At 35.0% G+C, this 22,011-nt stretch overlaps 1 protein-coding gene across 3 annotated transcripts in view; it reads left to right on the top strand.

Annotated features, from left to right (window-relative positions):
- LOC127869250 (mothers against decapentaplegic homolog 3-like) overlaps positions 1 to 20,756 on the top strand; it is a 52,738-nt gene extending 31,982 nt beyond the window's left edge. For all 3 annotated transcript variants that reach the window (XM_052411632.1, XM_052411633.1, XM_052411634.1), the window contains 6 exons: positions 8,082 to 8,135; positions 8,447 to 8,561; positions 10,388 to 10,530; positions 11,064 to 11,201; positions 12,656 to 12,800; positions 15,021 to 20,756. In XM_052411632.1, coding sequence (XP_052267592.1) covers positions 8,082 to 8,135; positions 8,447 to 8,561; positions 10,388 to 10,530; positions 11,064 to 11,201; positions 12,656 to 12,800; positions 15,021 to 15,144 — 719 coding nt within the window. In that variant the 3' untranslated portion in view covers positions 15,145 to 20,756. The remainder of the gene's footprint in view (positions 1 to 8,081; positions 8,136 to 8,446; positions 8,562 to 10,387; positions 10,531 to 11,063; positions 11,202 to 12,655; positions 12,801 to 15,020) is intronic.
- The last annotated feature ends 1,255 nt before the right edge of the window (positions 20,757 to 22,011 follow it).

Raw genomic sequence — 22,011 nt, 5'->3', positions numbered from 1 at the left:
GATTTAAATGAAATAAGTAATTGTTAGAACCAAAGTAAGTCTAAGGAAAAAGAAATCAAAGTGAGTGACTGTAACCTAGAGTTAGGTAGTTTTAAAGAAAAAAGAAAAGAAGTGTGGAACAAACAGTTTAATATTAAAGGAAACAAAGGCAAAGAAAACAGGCCATGTCCAATACACAGGTCGTTTTGGTTTCTTCCTCATCGGAAAGTGAAGAAAGCAGGCCGTCTGAAATGCACCGACATATTATATCCTCATTATTTGGTGCAGGTAATTTAGCTTTTAGAGGAATCTATATATTGTGAAAAAATAGAATTAATTTAAATGGGGTAACAAATGATGATAGCAGATAAGGGTTTAACAAATTAAGTGGTGTCAGTAGTACTTATAAGATGACACAATGTTATGAACATAATGCAGTCAGAAACAGGGCACAAAATGTATGCCTCCACAGAATGGGGTGCATCGAGCGTCCGTCCATACATACGTGTAAGTATCTGGCATGCATTTGTATCTCATGGAGCTGTACATTTTGAGTGGTGAAATGTCAACGTCATCCTTAAATGACAATTTTATGGCCAAAAAAACATACCCAAGGGAGGTTATAAGAAGCTTTAAAAGAAGATAATTTCTATTTATCATTTGGCAGGTACAGATAATTTTTACAAGGGAAGTAATATTTTTTATTATATCCCTTTAAAAAAATATTACTTCCCTTGTAAAAATTATCTGTACCTGCCAAATGAAAAAAATAAATCAAAGCGGCGCAGTAGGGGGCATTGTGTTTCTGATGAACACATCTCTTGTTAATAATAGTAGAGTTTGTACAAGGGGTTTTAAGGAATAAATGTTTTTACTCTTTCTTAAGATTGACAAAAACTGAGCAACCTAGCCCAAACCAAAAAAAATGACCATGTGCCGCAAAATTGGAAAGCAGAAGGAATATACAATACAGGACCCGCATGATTAATATAATTGAATTAACAACTCAAATAGCCTTGTGTTTCCAGCATCTGTTTTTATTGACATAAATTAAAATAACATGGAAATGCTGGATATGTGATCTATATGATTGTCATCAGTGTCCGACAAATCCATTGCCCGGAGCCCGGGGCCTACCGAAATTTTTCATGGGCTACTGAAATTTTCCAGCTGACGCCCGCCGGGCTACTATAAATCTAAAAGAACGGTAGCCCGTTTTATTGACAGACATACGTAGAATAAACACGCTGACCATGTGTTTCTACTCTGTGTCTTGCTTATAATCCGATAACAAAGTGCAATCAATTATCTAATTAGTCACGATCACTTGCGGTAATGTTGTAAACAGTAACAGTGTTTTTAAATCATCCAATCAGAATTAACATTTGTCGTCTGCTAATAATATAATGAGAGCCGGTTGGATAGTTGGCGCACATGCTGCAACATCATTTCGCAGTTTGGAATTCTTTGTTAACCGCAACAATGAGTAATAGCGACAAGGTTTTTGATGTCGTTAAATATCCAAGGACGCCGAACATTAAATAAATGTTAACTGAATTTTTCTTCGTCTTCTTCATATTATGTGCTAGTCTAATGATTCAAAACAATAGCGGATTCTTCAAAACGGTAACGAAACCGCTAATGAATATTAATAACAACGGTGTGAAAGTGGTTAACACCTGCTAATTAGTTTGCATTGTCAATTAATAATTGGATAAATCGTCTGTTAATCAATTATCCCATATATGCCCAATTTATATATTTTATTTACCAAATTATGGGTTGGTAATATAGACGATAAGAGTCATAAACACAAATGTTTGAAATTTTCTAAAGTGTCAAATGAATTTCAGCATATGGTTCTTTTTAAAGATATGATGAAATAAGCTCCAAAATCAGGACCGTTCACTTGCAACATGCGTAAATCACCTGCCACGGTTTGCACACACTGTGTACAGCTATTTTAGGTTACAAAATTCTACATTTAATAAATGAATTTCTTTGTCCAAATAAAAAGCGCGCGTGGGTACAACATTGAGATCATTTAATTTAAAAAGTGCGCGTGGGTACAACATTGAGATCATTTAATTTCCATTAAAAGTTTTGTTGTGAATTTCAACTAAAGTACTGGTGTATCTCATGAATTTTTTGGCATTGACGTTTCCTCTTAATAAAATATAATGTAAACACGCTGTGTCGTTACCTTTACACTGTATCACTTCCTTCATTATTGCAACAATTATTGTATTGTATACTGACTGCACGCAAGTGTCGTAACATATGGATGCAATACGTAAATTCGGACAGTACTTTAAGTCGGACACAAGTAAATAAATGATTTAATACTCTTGATTTCTTGAAACTCGGTATTTGTTGTTAAAAAGGGCAATTGCATTGATTCACACCATACGAGTCAATCGTATTGATCATCTAAACGCTTTAGTTATGTTTCCAACTTAACGTGCTTTCCGAATTTAAATACACATACATGTGCACATACATGTAATATCTACATGTAGTATATGATTTTCTTTGGTACATTTACATTTAAGTACACGGTGCCTGTACTTTAACGATATTGACTGTGTACATCAGACTTCTTGCTGTATTAATAATATGTATATATACATATTTTGTATATGTAAATGAAGAAATAAAATAAAGATGAAAACCTGCCTCTTATCATTTATAGGAAAATTTTATGGGCTACCAATTTTTTTTATTGGTAGCCCAGTGGGCTACCCGAAAAATTATTAATTTGTCGGACACTGGTAATAAATATTACAAGCAACTGGATAGAGATTGGATATGTTTAGGAAAGGCAAGAAATCATGATTAAAACAACAATGTTTCTAACATTATAATGAGTAATCATTTACTGTTTATACATTGATAAAATAGATTGATGACATTAAAACAAAATACATAGGACACTAACTTGCAAGGATGTTCATGAATATGAATCCTCCCCAGGAAACAGCAGAATGCAAACACCAGATTGGGGAAACTTCTATTCTTAGAAACTTAGTCTAATACATGTAGCTCAGCTGACCAGCTTTGCTATATAACATTTGTACTTTGCTCTGGAAAAACAGGGCTTATTGCATGTGCGTAAAGATTTGTCTGTGCAGTCCACGTAATGTTATAAGAGACGACACTTTTCATCTAAACTGAATTTTCTTTTATAAGAGAATTCTTTTAAGAACTCTTTTCCATCCCTGATTAGCCAATCTGTGATGAAATGTTGCACATATACATTAGGCCCAGTTTTCTTATATATAAGTGCAGATCATTGGATCAGTGAATATTTAGTGTAGTTTTGAGCTGATTGATTGGTTTGTACTTTAATTTGAGTAGATTGTGGCCTAGTATTTCTGCACTTTATCTGGATGTAGGGCAAAATGTCATTAATGTGTCCTGGTTATTGTCCAATTCATTAGACATTGCTATTAATGTCTTCAGCTTTATTGTAGATTAGCATATATTGTGGAGTATTTCAGAATTTTGTCTTTGTGATACAACGGTTTTACATGATGAATGTTCCGTTCCGTTTTGCTATTAGGACCACAAGATCTGGCAGTCTTGTCAATTATTACTCAACAATTTTTCATATAAATGTATAGTTTTAAACAAAGAGATGACTAGAAGTCTATTTAACAGATCAATTGAGAATGAAGTACAGCTGTTCAGTGTTTTTTTTATGGCAATTTCGGGGCCGATATTCGGCCCCATTCCTCTCCAAAAATAGTTTATATTTTCCCCCATAAAAAAAAATCCCCTCCAAAAGTAAAAAAAAAAAAAAAAAAAAAAAAATTTTTTTTTTTTTTTTTTTTAGAAACAACTGCCTCATGATAGATATATCTCAAATTCATTTTACAAACATCTAACAAGGTATATAACTATAATTTATATGATTTTTTAGTATTATAAAGAGTTATATTAAATTAGGTTTTCCCAAATCAGTGGACTTCATGAATTTGATTTTTTACCAAAATGGCCAACAAAAGGCCTGATGAATATATATTGTGTCAATTTTTTTGATAAAAACATTCCAATTTGGCCCATTTTATTGATAAAAAATGCTCAAATTTGCCATTTTATTGATTTAAAAAATCCTAATTAGACTCTTATTGGCTTGGAAAACTGATACTGTGCATGACGGCTGAACTGACTGAAACTAATGTTGAACAAATCATTGATATATATTTAAGAAAAAGAACAGCTGTGAATATTACATTCAAACATACATTTGTATGCATATAATAAATATCATTACATATTAAAGAATGACTTCTTAATTTTCCCCTTAAAAAAAAACGACGCGTTTTTCCCCTTTGGACGGGCCCCACCACCATACCCCTATAGGTGAAAAAAAACTTTGCTGTTACTATTTTGCAGAATGTGGTGTGTTTTGGAAAGTTTTACTTTTGCGGGACAGTTTTTAGATAATTTTATTTATCTGATTTTAACCTATAAATGACATATTTAGTTGAACGTCAGTAATTCTGATACTAAGCTTTGTTACTTGAATCGATGTTATCTGTGCATGCTCTTAACACACCCATATCACACATGACCTCATTTTGACATTGACCTACTTTTGGACTAAGTTGACCCAAATTCATTGTTCAATTATTATCAAAAGTACTCACTGAAAACAATTGGTACCCAGTCCCATTCATAACTCACACAACATTATGTTTGTATGTCCCCCTGTCTATACTGGGGGACATATTGTTTTTGCCCTGTCTGTTTGTTTGTTGGTTTGTTTGTTTCAAACTTTAACATTGGCCATAACTTTTGCAATATTGAGATAGCAACTTGATATTTGGCATGCTTGTGTATCTCGCTGAGCTGCACATTTTGAGTGGTGGAAGGTTAAGGTCAAGGTCGTCCTTCAAGGTCAAAGGTCAAATATATTGGGGGACATAGTGTTTTCGCAAACACATCTTGTTGACCTTGATATTGACCTACTTTTGGAGTTTAGCTTATTCATATGGACCACTTAATTGATACTTACAACTGGCCTATACAAAGGGCATCAGCATTTCATTAAGGCATCTTCAGTGTAGCTGATTTTGAAGATATGTTTTATATGGAGTTTTCCTTTTTTTGTGAAAAACAGCAGCAGTTAAGTAACAATACAACATAAATAAATAAATGTGTCCATCTGTTATGTCTATAAATGCAGCATCAGTGAAGTCTTGGCCTGTACAATGTAAATTTGCTAAGAGATAAACACAAACATGTAAATTTGCTAAGAGATAAACACAAACAACCAACAAAAAGCAACAAACATATTAATCAAATATTATCGACCAGATACATATAATACAGTATATCTTTTGTTAAAACATCTTATTTTCCGCTGATACATCGGGTCAAGATGTCCCTGAAAAATATGTTGTTGTTTGTGTGGAAATAAAGACATTTCTGTTATCATTCCAACTGATATTAATGCCCCCTGATTCTCGGCTGTTATTGATTAATTGGGAAATTGTGCTATATATTTTTAGCCCAATCTCTTATACCATTAGCATATTAAGTAAATTGGTGTTTTTTCTTCACCCAGGATGTGCTGTAAATAAGGCCATGTATAGAAAACATGAAGTTGTTATGCTTTGTTATGCCTTGTTTGATGGCTGGGATTGGAATCTTTATTTCCATATAAGCTGTCATTATTTGCTTGTATGCTTTCAGTAAATTTTCAATGAGATATCTTGCGTTAGACAGAGAAAAAAACTATTTTGAAGAACTATTCTAGTTTATAGTGAAAGTGATATCAGTAAACTAAACATACACATAAGGCATTGCTTGGTTTTGGAAATGAAGCCTTTAAAATTTGAATTTTGTAATAAAGGTATTTTATCAAAATTATCTTTCTAAGGGACAACAAATGCATCAAAATACGTATGTAAGTGGTATAGGGTTAAATGTTTAAAAAAAATGGAATGAGAATTATTGGTTGTTATTGGTGTCTGACCAATTTTTTAAAGTTGAAACACATATCGGACACATTCTAGAAATGCAGCGCTGAGTCATGACAGATGTTCAAGCTCTATACCTACCTAGTTTTAAATTGTTCTCATTTTGTTGCCAATTGGAAATCTAAGCTTCTGAGAACAGGCAATTAGGACACATGCTGGCATCAGTATCTCTGTTTCAGACCCCTGCCTCCTTGGCCTCTTGAATATTCATAGACATCACTTTAATTGCATTCGAAGTCATGAAATAATAAAAAATCGTGGATAATTATTTTATAAAGACCACATATATATTTCAATCTGATTAACATTTTGTGATATTATTTTGTCTCAATGATTTGTTTGATGACTTTGAAAATGGGTCACATGGTGTCAAAAAATAGGTCATACGGTCTTATTTGGTCATTGTAAAAGCTTGTAAACACTCTTGGAGTCACATTTTTGGCTAAGTATTCATTATTCTTTCTCTGAACATTGTGCACTATTGATTTCTCCTGAAGGAGCAAGTGTGAGATTGGCTGTTAGTTAGGGAATCACTTTAACACAATAATCTTTAATCTCTTAATCGCCTCTTATTATTTATAACAAATAATTAATAAACTTCATTAATTAACAGTGCTCAAGCTAGGCCTAAATGTAAGGGCGCCCTGCCGGTGCCCTGCCCTCCCGAAGCTGCGCCCTGCCCTCCCGAAGCCGCGCCCCGCCCTCCTGAAGCCCAGCCCTGCCCTTCTGTTGCCCTGCCATGCCCTTTAATTATTTAATTAAAAAAAATTCTCATTTTAAGACATTATAATTTATTAACCTCTTATTACATTGTAATTAGTTTATTCCTCATTGTAGACATTTTATGTGCATAGTTTCATAATAATGGAAATAATATATTCTAACAATTGTGAATAATATAAAATAAATATACAACAGGGAGCATTCCAGATGCGACTCTGCGCTCGAAAGTGCCCTTTCAACAAAATTCTGTGCGTTAAAAAGTGCCCTTTCAACAAAATTCAGTGCATTGAAAGTGTCCTTTTGACAAAATAGCCCCACCTGCCCTTTTCAAATCCTAGCTGGAGCAATGATTAATGACATTGACTCTTCTATTACTTGCATGTGAATGTCATAGTTATATCAAGACAGTACAAGAAACTTCAAAGTCATAATATGCTTTATGTTTCTATCATTTTAACATTGTGTGCACATTAAAACTACACAAATGTGCCAACATCAATGAAAAATTATGCTACATACTGATTCCTAAAATATGTTATTGAACACAGTACTGCACACAATTTAATGTACATCTGAAAACAGATTTGTCCATGAGCAACAATCAGTGTTTATAACTGACAGACTCTGGCTGTTAATGTCTTGGCTGCTTGCCTTTGGCTGCTTACTTTTGGGTTTTAGAACATTTTTGTGAAGGATCTTGGAGACAAATATTTTTTTTTAATTGCATGTGTGAAATTGTGTTATCAATTCGGAAAGTCATAGCAATGGCCTAAATGGCAGCAATGATGATGGACAGCTAGCAAAGCCCCTTGGTTAATTTCCACTGAAAAGAATGGCTGCCATATTGTGATGCAGTTATTCTTATGTTGCTATGATAAAACCATTTGAACACTATCGAAGTCACTTGTTTGCCCACTCACTTTGAAACTTGTTCAGAACATAAAACAATTGTATATATCTCTGTCGAGTTCAAACTGGATTGTGGTTTGTTTTAATGTGTATATATTTACACATTTTCAGTGGCACAAGTTCTCGTCAGAATATTAATATTCTCTTTTTACTGAGAAAAATAATGTATTGTTTTTTCCCCCAAAGCAAACAAACCAAATAAAATCCTCTATCTATCAACTGGAATACTTTGCCATTCCTAGCCTGATTTACATTCCAATACTCTCAATTTGAAATTGAAAAAACACTTTTTTCTGGAAACAAGTACATAAATATTGGTTATCTATGTGCAACAACTTTTAAAATGCAATTTTCAGACTGTAATAACAATAGAAGAAGAAATTGAGTTAATTAATTGAAAGTAATTTTACAGGATTTATTGTCAACTTAGTACTTTGAGGTTAAGTTTGTTTTCACTTATCTCACAACTTTGTATGATTTCAGACACACCCCCTCCAGGATATATCAGTGAAGACAATGACAATGCAGACAACCAAGGTAGGTTAACAAAAACTTTGCAGCTTAGGTCACACTAAGTATTTTTCAAAAAGTGTATTGGCATTTGAAAAATTTCTGATTTTGGGAAACATGAAGACTTATGGTATTTTAACCTACAAGTGATTGATAATTGAGCCTTTATTTGAGAAAGCTGGGCTTTATGCATGTGCATAAAGTGTCATCCCAGATAAGCCCGTGCAATTTAATTGCGAACTACACAAGCTAATCTTGGACGACACTTCAAGCACATCCGTTAAGTCAAGTTTCCTTGAAAGAGGTTCGTTAAGACTCAAGTCTGCGCTTTGTTTCAGGAGATGTGGACATGTCTCCCAGCCCTACCAATCAGAATCATCTGGATGCACAGCCAGTCACATACAGGGAACCAACGTTCTGGTGCTCCATCGCTTACTACGAACTGAACACAAGGTATGCTGCTGTCTAGACCAGCCTGTGTGTTTGCGCAGTCTTGTAAGGAGATACCCTTATGTGAACACGAAGCCTTGCGTTTCTAATTAGCAGACAGTTTAGCTTCTGATCAGCCTGTGCAATTACAGCCTCTTAAAAGGTTATCCCCCTTTGTGGCTGCTGAACATTTATTTCATCTTGTTTGAAATATTACCTATAATTGTGAATTAGGGAATTTCAATGCCATTTTACTTAATATTGAGTCAGGGAAAAAGTATAATTTGTTATTTATAACTTTATGGAATAATAAAAGATAGAATACACATAAGATGCTATATTTTTTATCATCCGAAACTCAAACCCTCTACTTGGAATTTTGGGACTGGATATGAGAAAAAAGATACTTTTTTTCTGTTGGGAATACAAGCAAACAACTACTGTAAAAAAACAGCCAAAACAGGCCAATTGGATGAGTTGATGATTGCGATGTTAAAAAAACAGGCCTGATTAATTGCAGCTTACTTACAGAATCCTTGCAGATAAGAGCATCATACATTTATTTTGGCATCTCATAGAATAAGTGACTGTATAATACTGGACAATGAGTTTTTCTGATTCTTAGATGCTCTATAACTGGTCTGGTCAGGAAATATTTATCAGAAAATGTTCTGTGATATTTTGGGGTGTATTTCTCTTGATTGCTTCATATAATCCTCAGTCGTTTTTCATCAGTATGTAAGATTTCCTTGTTGTGTAATACAGCTTTGACCTGGCAATTTGAGTAATGATTGGCACCCATTATATATTTGTACTGGTATAACTTTTCATTTTCTCTGTATATCATGTTTTATACAGACAGCTTAAATCTGATTTTAGGGCTGAATACAGTATCTTGAAGTCCCCAAAAGATAAATGGACTGACGTCTGGTGTTTTATCTATAATATGTTTTATGTCTGTAAGTCTAACCTAATATGATGTTGTCCTGAAAAAATTGGCCTGAGGCCATATTTGTCCATTATTGCTCCAACCCAGCATGCACAATCACGCAATCGGGTCAGTAGCTACCAGGTCTGCTATAAATTCACACAAGGTTTCATGGTTTTGTTTGCAGACATGGTAGCCCCTAAATAGAATGTGGATTGACATATTAATCATTCTTGCATTGGTCATATGGGGCCATTGAACAACCAAACATTTTCTCCAAATGTTCCGTGGCGTAGTGGAAATGTTGTCCGCCTAGCGATCAGGATGTCACATGTTCGAATCTCAACAGTTGGAGCATATTTTAGATCTCCCCTAGAGACACAAAGCACTGATTCTATTACTGAGTCTAGTATCAGGAAACAGACTTGAGATGCAATCAAGCTAGAATAAATAACAACAACATTTGTTCACTGTATAAAAGTTTGTTTAAGGTGGAAGGCAACTTTGCTTTCAAATATGGGTAAATATACCATGTGAATATGGAATTTGGTAATAGTTTTCACTAAATGTAAGTGACACAAGAATTACACGTGTAGAGGTAAATTTGAATGGGTGGGGGGGGGGGGGGGGGGGGGGGGGGCTCTGGAAACTTACTATTTGAGTTGTGTTCTCTGAATGCTAGGCTTATTGCATGTGTGTCAAGTGTTGTCCTAGATTAGCTTGTGCAGTTCGCAGAGGCTAAGCAGAGACGACACTTTCTGCATACACTGAATTTTTGTCATAAGAGAGCTCCTTTGAAAGAAAATTATATAAAAGGGGAAAGTGTCTTCCCGGATAAGCTTGTGCAGCCCAATCAGGGAGGACATTTTACGCACATGCGTTAAGCCCAGTTTTCCCAGAACGAGACTATTTTTGTGTTCAGGGTGGGAGAGACATTTCATGCATCGCAGCCCTCTCTGACGGTGGATGGCTTCACAGACCCATCAAACTCTGAGAGGTTCTGTCTGGGACTGCTGTCAAACATCAACCGGACCCAGCAGGTGGAAATGACTCGTAGACACATAGGTGAGTTGCTCAAAATTACCAACATATAGGGCTTCTTTTGATTAGGTTTGATCATTTTGTTGTCAAGTAAAACCTGAATATACTTTAAACATGAATCAAAATGACATAACAGTGAAAAAAATCAAATAATTTTTTTCTGAAAAGATAATGATCATTGCCAAAAATTAATTTTCCTCTTACCAAACACTTCTGCTTGAATGGGATTTTAGTTTTGAAGAGACCTCCTTTAACCCTTTGCATGCTGGGAAATTTGTCGTCTGCAAAAATGTCGTCTGCTGAATTTCTAAAATTAGCATTTTCTTTGATTTTTTTTCAAAGAATACTATCAGAATAGCAAACAGTTTGGATCCTGATGAGACGCCACGTTCTGTGGCGTCTCATCTGGATCCAAACTGTTTGCCAAGGCCTTTAAAATTCGGTTCCAGCGCTGAAAGGGTTAAACAGATTATACAATAAAAGCGTAAAGTTTCGTCCCTGAACAGACTATGCAGACTTTCTCTTGAACACAGCTGCAATGATTGCTCCTATTTCAGGTAAAGGTGTGCGGCTGTACTACATTGGAGGCGAGGTGTTTGCTGAGTGCCTCAGTGAGAGTGCGGTGTTTGTCCAAAGCCCAAACTGTAACCAGCGGTACGGCTGGCATCCAGCTACAGTCTGTAAAATACCTCCAGGTAAGTACATGAGCTATTTATTTGGTGTTTGTTTTTTACCATTCAGGGATTAAGTCTGGGGCGCTTTGGATTGAAGATCAAATCATGTTTGACTTCAATTGTGTTTTTGCTAAGAAATGCTTAAAAGTTGAGATTAGTAGGGTTTTCAATATTATAGAAGGTTCAACTTGTAGAGTTGAATAGGGAAATGAACTAAATGTTGCTATTTAATAAAAAATGGGGATATTAGGCTGTTTATTAGGAATAATATATACTTTGGGGGATTAGAAATAGGGCCTAACCCCAAATTACACACTGGTAATTGAATAATTGTTAACGTATTCAAATATCTTATAAAAATAGTCTTTGAAATTTCTCTGGGTAAGGATGCATTATTTAATCAAGAAGTGTTAAAAAAACAGTTCAATAATTTGTGTGCTAAATAATCAGATGTACCAAAGTGTCAATTACATAAAATTGCTCAGGCTTCTAATTAAATAAATTTAAGGAGTTTAATCTTAATTGGCCATATTGTTTAATGCCATTGTTTTGACAGCTTTTTGTAACTATTCCTTTAATATTTTGTCATTGAAATTGAAACATAAAATGGCTAAAAAGCCTAAAAAAACATTAATATCAATAATTCTCATTTGTGGTAGTGCTCATGAAAAAAGTGTTCACTGATGCTAATATATTTACTGAAAACAATACAGCTATGGGTTATTTAACCCTTTCAGTGCGGGAACCGAATTTTGAAGGCCTTTGCAAACAGTTTGGATCCTGATGAGACGCCACAGAACTTGGCGTCTCATCAGGATCCAAACTGTTTGCTATTCTGATAGTATTCTTTGAAAAAAAATGAAGAAAATGCTTATTTTACAAATTCAGCAGACGACATTTTAGCAGACGACAAATTTTCCAGCATGCAAAGGGTTAATTACTCTGATGATTATTTTGTAGTTATGTGATCATATTGTATCGGTTGTTGCCTAAACTTGAAGAATTATGTATAGAAAAGATTTTACATTAAACACGTAGGAATGGATTATGATAATATATTCCTAGTATACTTAGAACGCACGATTTGGGGTTTAGATTACTTGTTTGAGATGTAAATGTTCATTTTGGCTTTGTCCCCCACCCTCTGTGATCATTTACCTCCTACGTTTGTTACTGCTTACTGCCAGACATTAGTCACTACATATAATAACACATCTATTACTATTTGTAGTTTCACATGTATTACTATCTATTGTAACAGTTGTATTACTATTAATAGCAACTCATTTATTACTAATTATTTGAACACAATTATTATTTTTTAAAGTAACATGTGTATTCCTATTTATAGAAACATGATTGTTTTTATATTTAGTATTACTACACAGGCTCAATTGGGATAATATTTTATGCACATGCATACAGCCCCATATTCTCATAGCTATTCTCAATTATACTTAGTACATACATTGTAGGTTGCAACTTGAAGATCTTCAACAACCAGGAGTTTGCAGCCCTACTTGCCCAGTCAGTGAATCAGGGCTTTGAGTCTGTGTACCAGCTGACCAGAATGTGCACCATACGCATGAGCTTTGTGAAAGGATGGGGAGCTGAGTACAGGTATAAGGCTTGTATATCAGAGATAGAGGGGCACTGATTACAGGTATAAGGCTTGTATATCAGAGGTAGAGGGGCACTGAGTACAGGTATAAGGCTTGTATATAAGAGATAGAGGGGCACTGAGTACAGGTATAAGGCTTGTATACCAGGGATAGAGGGACACTGAGTACAGGTATAAGGCTTGTATATCAGAGATAGAGGGGCACTGAGTACAGGTATAAGGCTTGTATATCAGAGATAGAGGGGCACTGAGTACAGGTATAAGGCTTGTATACCAGGGATAGAGGGGCATTGAGTACAGGTATAAGGCTTGTATATCAGAGATAGAGGGGCACTGACTACAGGTATAAGGCTTGTATATCAGAGATAGAGGGGCACTGAGGTATAAGGCTTGTATACCAGGGATAGAGGGGCACTGAGTACAGGTATAAGGCTTGTATATAATAGATAGAGGGGCACTAAGTACAGGTATAAGGCTTGTATATAAGAGATAGAGGGGCACTGAGTACACATGTATAAGGCTTGTATACCAGGGATAGAGGGGCACTGAGTACAGGTATAAGGCTTGTATATATCAGAGATAGAGGGGCACTGAGTACAGGTATAAGGCTTGTATATAAGAGATAGAGGGGCACTGAGTACAGGTATAAGGCTTGTATACTAGGGATAGAGGGGCACTGAGTACAGGTATAAGGCTTGTATACCAGGGATAGAGGGGCACTGAGTACAGGTATAAGGCTTGTATACCAGGGATAGAGGGGCACTGCGTAAAGGTATAAGGCTTGTATACCAGGGATAGAGGGGCACTGAGTACAGGTATAAGGCTTGTATATCAGAGATAGAGGGGCACTGAGTACAGGTATAAGGCTTGTATACCAGGGATAGAGGGGCACTGAGTACAGGTATAAGGCTTGTATATCAGAGATAGAGGGGCACAGAGTACACGTATAAGGCTTGTATACCGGCAGGGATAGAGGGGCACTGAGTACAGGTATAAGGCTTGTATATCAGAGATAGAGGGGCACTGAGTACAGGTATAAGGCTTGTATTTGGGGGTCAGAAATTAGTGGCATCCCTTTTGCCCCAGGGCATTAGAAAAAAGCCTGTGCAAGTCAATTTCAAAACTTGATAGTCTTACAGCGCAACCACCTTAAACTTACCTATATAAAAAATACTTGAAACAGTTTTCTCATCGTTTTAAAGTTTTGTCTTAAAATGAATGCAGATTTAGACTCATAAAGGGCATAAAGCATCGAGTCATGTCAGCAATTATATATTGTTGTCTGATTTTGTTTTCTTTAAAGTTTTATAAACTTATTACATGCACCTGGATCTTAGCTTCTTATTCTTCAGACAACCGAAGTACTAAAGATAGTTGCTACATGTAGTCTAGGCAACTAACCATAAAAAGTTAGTTTCTCTCCCTGTAAACCTTGAAACATTTTATTATAAATGCACTATTTAGCATCATCAAGGTGCACAGACTCAGGCCTTTTCCTGTCAATTTTCGGAAAAAAAAGCAATTTTGAGATAGGGAACATTTAATATATAGAGGATATTTGTTGAATTCGATGGAATATCGATTTTATTTCACGAGTGATCATACAAAACAATATTTTCACAAGTGGCGCAGCCACCATTGAAAATATGTATTTTTTATGATCACGAGTGAAATAAAATCGATATTCCATCGAATCCAACAAATTTTCTTTTTATTGTATGCTTTTGTCACCGTTTATTTAAATTGTAAAAGAGTTTAACTAGATAATTTCGCTGGATTTATGACGTCATTTCGTTGTAAAAATGACGTCATTTCACAGTAAAACAGTGAAAACTGTTATTTTTCACTGTTTAAAACGTTGAAATACTAGTTCACTTCACCATTTCACTGATATTTCTCTATAAACCACCGGAAAGCATAAAATAAAACTCTTTATAATAACTCAATGAGAAGAACAAAATCATAGAAATAAGAGTTACATACTTTGTTAAATGGTATTTAAATAAAATTGAGGTATAATAAGACAGTTCTTAAAAAAAAATGGGGGGGGGGGGGATAGGGATTTTTTTTAAATCATATGTTTAACTACTTTATTGTTTTACCATTTTATACATACCATCATGACTTTTTACCAAGATTTTGTGGAACAGTTAAAGCAGATTAGAATAATCAATTGAATGCAATAAATGAAAGTCAAGTGCATCGTTTGTTCCTTTCAGACGCCAGACAGTGACCAGTACCCCCTGCTGGATAGAGATCCACCTCAATGGCCCTCTACAGTGGCTGGACCGTGTACTCACACAGATGGGCTCCCCTGGCCTGCCGTGCTCCAGCATGTCATAATCTCATCTGTACACAGTCACGGATAACTTGAACTACCCATGTGTTGTGGTTTATGATGTGATTTTCCTATGTTTGGAGAATCGGTTAATAGAGTGTGTCATGTTCTGGGCATAATGCATGCGCGTAAAGTGTCGTTCCAGATTAGCCTGTGCAGTCCGCACAGGCCAATCAGGGACGACACTTTCCTCTTAAACTAGATTTTTTGTAAAAAGGGACTTCCTTTAAAAGAAGAATACCATTAAAGCGGAAAGTGTCGTCCCTGATTAGCTTGTGCGGACTGCACAGGCTAATCTGGGACGGCACTTTACGCACATGCATTTTGCCCAATTTTCACACATTCAGACACATAGGGTGTCCTTCTCGTACACAAGTCATGAACATCTTGCTCTAAGGAGTGTTTATGGAAGGGTTGTCCTCCTGTCAGCTGATTGACTCTTATCCAGTGTCAAGACAACCCTACGAATATTTCTTAATTTTTGTTTGATGTATTTATAGACAAGAGTCTGGTGAACATAGTTAGGGTGGTTTGATGGTAATATCCCTTGAGGTGTTACGGAAATCATGCCTGGCGTTATTTTTTATTTTTTTAGAAATCTGAGATGTAGGATGTCCGAATCTTTCACAATTTCATAGCAGTGATACAGATGAACCAACGCTGGTATCTATTTATACATACAAGGAGGTGTTGTGATGTGGTTTTGGCTTGGTAGCTAAGATGCAGACCTTGATTACAAAGTTCATTTAATGCAATATAATTATTTTGTAACAAGTTGAAAATCTCATAGTCTCATTGTCACATTTCTTGTTTTAATCAATTAATATTCAGCTGTAAGTTTACACATACTATAAAACTAAAACAGAGATTCAATATGTCTTTTTGGTCATTAAATCATGTGATTAACCCTTTCAGTGCGGGAACCGGATTTTGAAGGCCTTTGCAAACAGTTTGGATCCAGATGAGACGCCACAGAATGTGGCGTCTCATCTGGATCCAAACTGTTTGCTATTCTGATAGTATTCTTGAAAATTTTGTGAAGAAAATGCTTATTTTAGAAATTCAGCAGAAGACATTTTAGCAGACGACAAATTTCCCAGCATGCAAAGGGTTAACAGAAAATGTACATAATACTATTATACTGGAAGAATAGTCTATTGCATTGTCTTGAAACAGCTCTTGGTAGTGAAACAGCATTACAATTATCTGAACTCATTTATGTATGTTTGGGGGGTCATTATTTCCCTTTACATTAAAATGAGCACATTAAATAAAGCTTAGTTAAGTAATGGCTTTTTGATAGTTTTCATGACATTGTCAACCTTGACCTTGAAATACAAAATCTTTGTCATAGCAAAAAATGAATAATCCATACACCTGACAGTTTTTATGTGGACTACGTGTGGACACTCTGACCTTAGTAATTATAATAGGAATGGCAATGGCAACACTTGTATGAAACTTTTCATTGGTTTATGATGATTTTCATGTTCTCTGTGTGTTTATATTAACTGACAAATGGTGCTGACAACGGTAAAACAAAGATATGGTACAAACTGACAAGTGAGATTTGGAACAAACTGAAAAGTGAGATATCATACAAACATTTAAGTGTGATGCATTGAATTGAGATATGGTGCACTATTTGAAAGTGAGATATCATACAGACATTGAAGTGATATACATTAAAGTGATATATATGGTACATAGTTTGAAGTCAGATTGGTACAAACTTGTAAACAGTGCCGATTGATTCTGTTTGAAGAGATGAAAGCTTCTTCAGAAGTTACAATGAAAAACAATAGTTTGACCTTTCAAATTGTATGTCTTAGTTGCTTGATTCTTCAATTGACTTATAAAGGCTATTGACAGGTAACAGTTTAATGTTTTATCCAAAACAAGAGCATTTGTTAAACAAAACTGACTGAAGTTTTATGTCATAGAAAACTGTATGTGCATTGGGAACTATGAAATAATTTTTCATAAACGCTTTTTGTGACAATGGAAGTATTGAGCAAGTAATGCATGTTATGCTTGGTTAATAGGCATTTTATAACGTTGACATGTTTATAACTGAATGATTATTTTATGACATCTGTGTTAAACATGTCAGGGCGGTGAATTTTGCATAGAAATCTTTGGATGTTACTTAACAGGGGTACTTTTGAAAATGGGAGGAGAACAAAATGAGGTTTAGGGTATGATAGCGATTAATTTATAGAATGGCTATTTGACCACCGAGAAAGTGTTATTGTTATGGCCCATTTCAAAGCAACACTGCCCACACCACTTAATTAAGGTTTTTTGTTAGTAGTTTATTTGTGCAGCCAATCCATCTAAACGATAATCAGGCGTGCAAAAATGGCTGAAAGTTTATGTGGATATGTTTAAATATGAATCCTGAACAGAAAATTATGCTGTACAAGTAAAATAAACAAAGGGATGAAGGCATTCACAAATTCATTTTATTGTAAAGTGTCTGAACGGCATCAGAAGAAATGCAAAGTTTTGATCTGTGATATGTTTATCAATGTTTCCACTGCTGGTTGAGTGCATTGTCAGTTCTAAGGTAATTAACTTTGGATTTTGGCTGGGCCATGTTGCTTTTTGAGAGTGCTATGTTACATCAGAGACCACCTGGCAAACTGTAAGAAGTACCTGCAGAAGTGGGCATTATTAGATGGGATATTTTATTCACAAGAAGCTGTCCATTTATCAAGGTGATTGTCACTTAATTGTGCTCAGGAGGCTTTATTATAGACAGTTAAATTCTATAAGCAAGCAGTGTATTTAAAAGTGATTTATGATACAACCAGTTCTCTCAAGATTTGTAGCTGGTTTTGAAGCCAATATTCGCAGCCCTGACATGTAGTTGATAAGCTTATTTTAATACTATTCATGCTGTTATGCTTTCAATGGTGTAAATTCACTTGATGGCATATGCTTAATGTATTGCGATAGTAATGTTTTTCCCAATTTATAATCTCTCAAATAGTGTTACAGCATTAAATGTATTTATTGAGGCATTAAATGTACATATAAGGCTAAAAAACCAATACATCAAATTTCAAGAGAATGTTCATTAAATGGCATTTTATAGAAATGTCAGGGGCTTGTATTTAAGATGATAGGTAAATAGAATGTGTATCAAAGTAGGGCTTGTTGTTCTTTAAGATTGCCTGATATATAATGCTAGCATTGTTGTTGAATGTAGTGCAATCCAGTGTGTTTATTGTTGATCACAATGGTTTAAAAGATATTGAATTGTTCACCATAATAATGTTGTGCTGCCGGTTGTTTAGTATGAATGTGATTTAGCCATTGATAAGTTGTAATGTCACATGGGAACAGGGTCATTATTACAATTGGTATCCTATCCATATGCGGCCTGCGTAGCTATAGACAAGCCTGCCCATTTGTGCTGTTTTGGTAGGAGCTTCCCTGTCCCCTGTAAATTCTGGTGTCACGGGGGGGGGGGTTTACCTGTGTGGACTACATAGGCTAATCTGGAATGGCCCTTAACCCTTTCCCACTCAGAAGCAAAGTAAAAATGGCTATGTGCAATCAGCATAAAACCAGAAAAGCCTGCGAGTAACTTGCAGTCTGTTCAGGTTTTATGCTGTCTGCTGCTCATCAGTATCTAAGGGTTGAAAATGAAGCCTTTAAAACTTGAATCTAGTAAGACAGGTCTTAAGTTATATTTAACTTTCTAAGTGACTTCAATTGTGTAAAAATACCTATCTAAGTGGTTAAATACGTGTCTAATTAGTAAAGGGTTAAGTACGTATCTAATTAGTAAAGGGTTAAATACGTGTCTAATTAGTAAAGGGTTAAGTACGTATCTAAGTGGTTAAGGGTTAATACAAATGTAGTAAGCCCAGTTTTCCCAGGACAAGGCTCTAATGTAGATCTTCCTCTTAGATCTTCCTCTAATGACGCTAGAGGTAGCTTGTTCAAAGTCTAGTATTAAAATGAAGTTGAAAGGAATATAATTCTGGACTTCATCTGTTAAATATATTGTTTTAAAGTTTTATGAAGCATGATCATGTAATGAAAGCTTGTTTGTTTATAAATGTTTAGATGTAGAACAATTATTATTATGATTGCTTTTTACATGTCCATGTTATTTGCTTGTAGATAAATGTTTGTTCCATTTATACATCATAACAAAGTAAAAAATACTTTATTTTGATAGCTTATTTCCGCTACTAGAAAACTTTATCAATGTTAAATATCTATGTTGGGAAACTGATTTTATTCTAAAATTTGGCTGTGTTTTTTATCAATACTTTTGTTAATATTGATAATAGATTTGCAGTTTTAAGAGTTGTGGCATTATGGAAAATCCTATTTGAATTTTCACTTAAGTGAACATTTTAGTGCACATGTTCTAAATAGCATTGATGATCCATTCTTTATTGTATGATTTTTCAAAATTTACATTTTTTTCATTCCACATTTTTTACGTCACTGCAAACTTAACAATCTTGAAAGATTGACCAAAACTGGAAAAGGATTTATAGGTAATGAGTTTATTATACTACCTTGAGGGTTTGACATTGTTAGATTGGGTGAAACAAATTGTAATGTGTATACATGTAGTGCTATTTTATATGCAAGTTTTAAAAATAACTTATGCTTTGGAACTCCATTAAACCATTAAATGAAATATGGGCTGGTAATAGCAAAGCTATTCTACTGATGTGAAAATTTCACATCACACTCAGTGGAAAGTTCTCAGAACATTTTGTACAAAATCCAGTATTATCTGCATATTTGAGACATAAATAATAATTAATTTTGCAGTATTTACTTGTTTTTATATTTCCTTGTGAAAATGTATGAACACAGACTAACAAGAAAGCGGCATTTTGCAAATTTGCTTAACCTTTTCAGCGCTGGAACCGAATTTTAAAGGCCTTTGCAAACAGTTTGGATCCAGATGAGACGCCACAGAACGTGGCGTCTCATCAGGATCCAAACTGTTTGCTATTCTGATAGTATTCTTTGAAAAAATTGTAAGAAAATGCTAATTTTACAAATTCAGCAGACGACATTTTAGCAGACTACAAATTTCCCAGCATGCAAAGGGTTAAGTGTTCCCAGAGGAGCTAAGTGATTTGTAGTTACAGGCCTTTTACATTTTGTATGCGTACCCTTTTCTGTTTTCCATAGAACGACAATATAAACTTTTTTAAATTTCACAACCCACATAAAGTTGAAAAAGCTCATTGTTGATTGAACTTTTTTAGTTATAGTTTCAAATATTTAAAGTTGCGTTTGTACAATTTCTGACTTTTGTTCATATGTTTACATACCCAAGCAGGTCTTGCATTACTTTCTTAGAATTTATTTATGAGGTATTTGTTCACTGTCAAAACTATTTTTAAAATAATACTTAGAATTTACTAAGACTTAGTGTTTATTAGGCTTCCAAAAAATGTGCATAAGCTGATAGGTTTATGCCTACGATTGTTAAATCAACAGGTAGACTGTATTATAAGTGGTGTATGCTTCACTCAACATTTTAAACTGCGTTTCATGTGTACATTTTTATGTATATATGTGATATGAAATGCTATGTTATGTGATGACTGAATAAACACCTGCATACATAGTTGTGCCTTGTCATATTGTTACTTTCTTTCATTGATTCAAGAAAATGTGTTTTTATGTCCCCCACCACTATAGTGGTTGGTTGTTTTTTTTGCTCCAACTTTAACATTTTGCCATAACTTTTGCAACATTCATGATAGCAACTTCATATTTGGCCATGTGTATCTCATGGAGCTGCACATTTTGAGTGGTTAAAGGTCAAGGTCATCCTTCAAGGTCAAAGGTCAAAAAAACAAATCCAAGGCAAGTAATAAGCCTTAAAGGGAAATAATTATCTGAACCTGCCAAATGATAAAAAAAATAAAAATAAATCAAAATTGTGCAGTAGGGACATAGTGCTTTTGACAAACACATATATTTTGTTTCGTGTGTGTGTATTTATGGTCATACCCTTCTAGTCCTGGAAAAGGATACAGAAAAAAAAAATTGTTTTGATTCTGAGGTAAATGCTAAAGGTCACAGGGTCATGTATATGAAATTTATTTCATACCTGATTGTATGTGCATCTGCATTTAATAAACTTGGTATGCTTGTTAATTGGGAGTAATAGTAGATGCTTATTTACTTAACCTGTCAAAGTTCAAGGTCACAAGGGCTTTAATCATGAAGTTCAATCTTGCATGATTTCTGGAGAACAGTAACCTAAAATATTGGTTTTATGGAAACTCTCAGGGAAAGGAAGATACCTTTTGATTCTGAAGTCAAAGGTTAAGGTCGCACAGTATTCATCATTATATAAGTTTTATATTTATGCCCCCCTTCGAAGAAGAGGGGGTATATTGCTTTGCTCATGTCGGTCGGTCGGTCTGTCGGTCCGTCCACCAGGTGGTTGTCAGACAATAACTCAAGAACGCTTGGGCCTAGGATCATGAAACTTCATAGGTACATTGATCATGACTCGCAGATGACCCCTATTGATTTTGAGGTCACTAGGTCAAAGGTCACGGTGACCAGAAATAGTAAAATGGTTTTTGAATGATAACTCAAGAACGCATACGCCTAGGATCATGAAACTTCATGGGTAGATTGATCATGACTTGCAGATGACCCCTATTGATTTTGAAGTCACTAGGTCAAAGGTCAAGGTCACGGTGACCCGAAATAGTAAAATGGTTTCCGGATGATAACTCAAGAACACATACGCCTAGGATCATGAAACTTCATGGGTAGATTGATCATGACTCGCAGATGACCCCTATTGATTTTGAGGTCTCTAGGTCAAAGGTCAAGGTCACGGTGACCCGAAATAGTAAAAT

The sequence above is a fragment of the Dreissena polymorpha genome, chromosome 2 (genome assembly GCF_020536995.1).
Source record: "Dreissena polymorpha isolate Duluth1 chromosome 2, UMN_Dpol_1.0, whole genome shotgun sequence".
NCBI classification, from domain to species: Eukaryota; Metazoa; Mollusca; class Bivalvia; order Myida; family Dreissenidae; genus Dreissena; species Dreissena polymorpha.
This window is presented reverse-complemented; position numbering and strand designations above follow the sequence as displayed.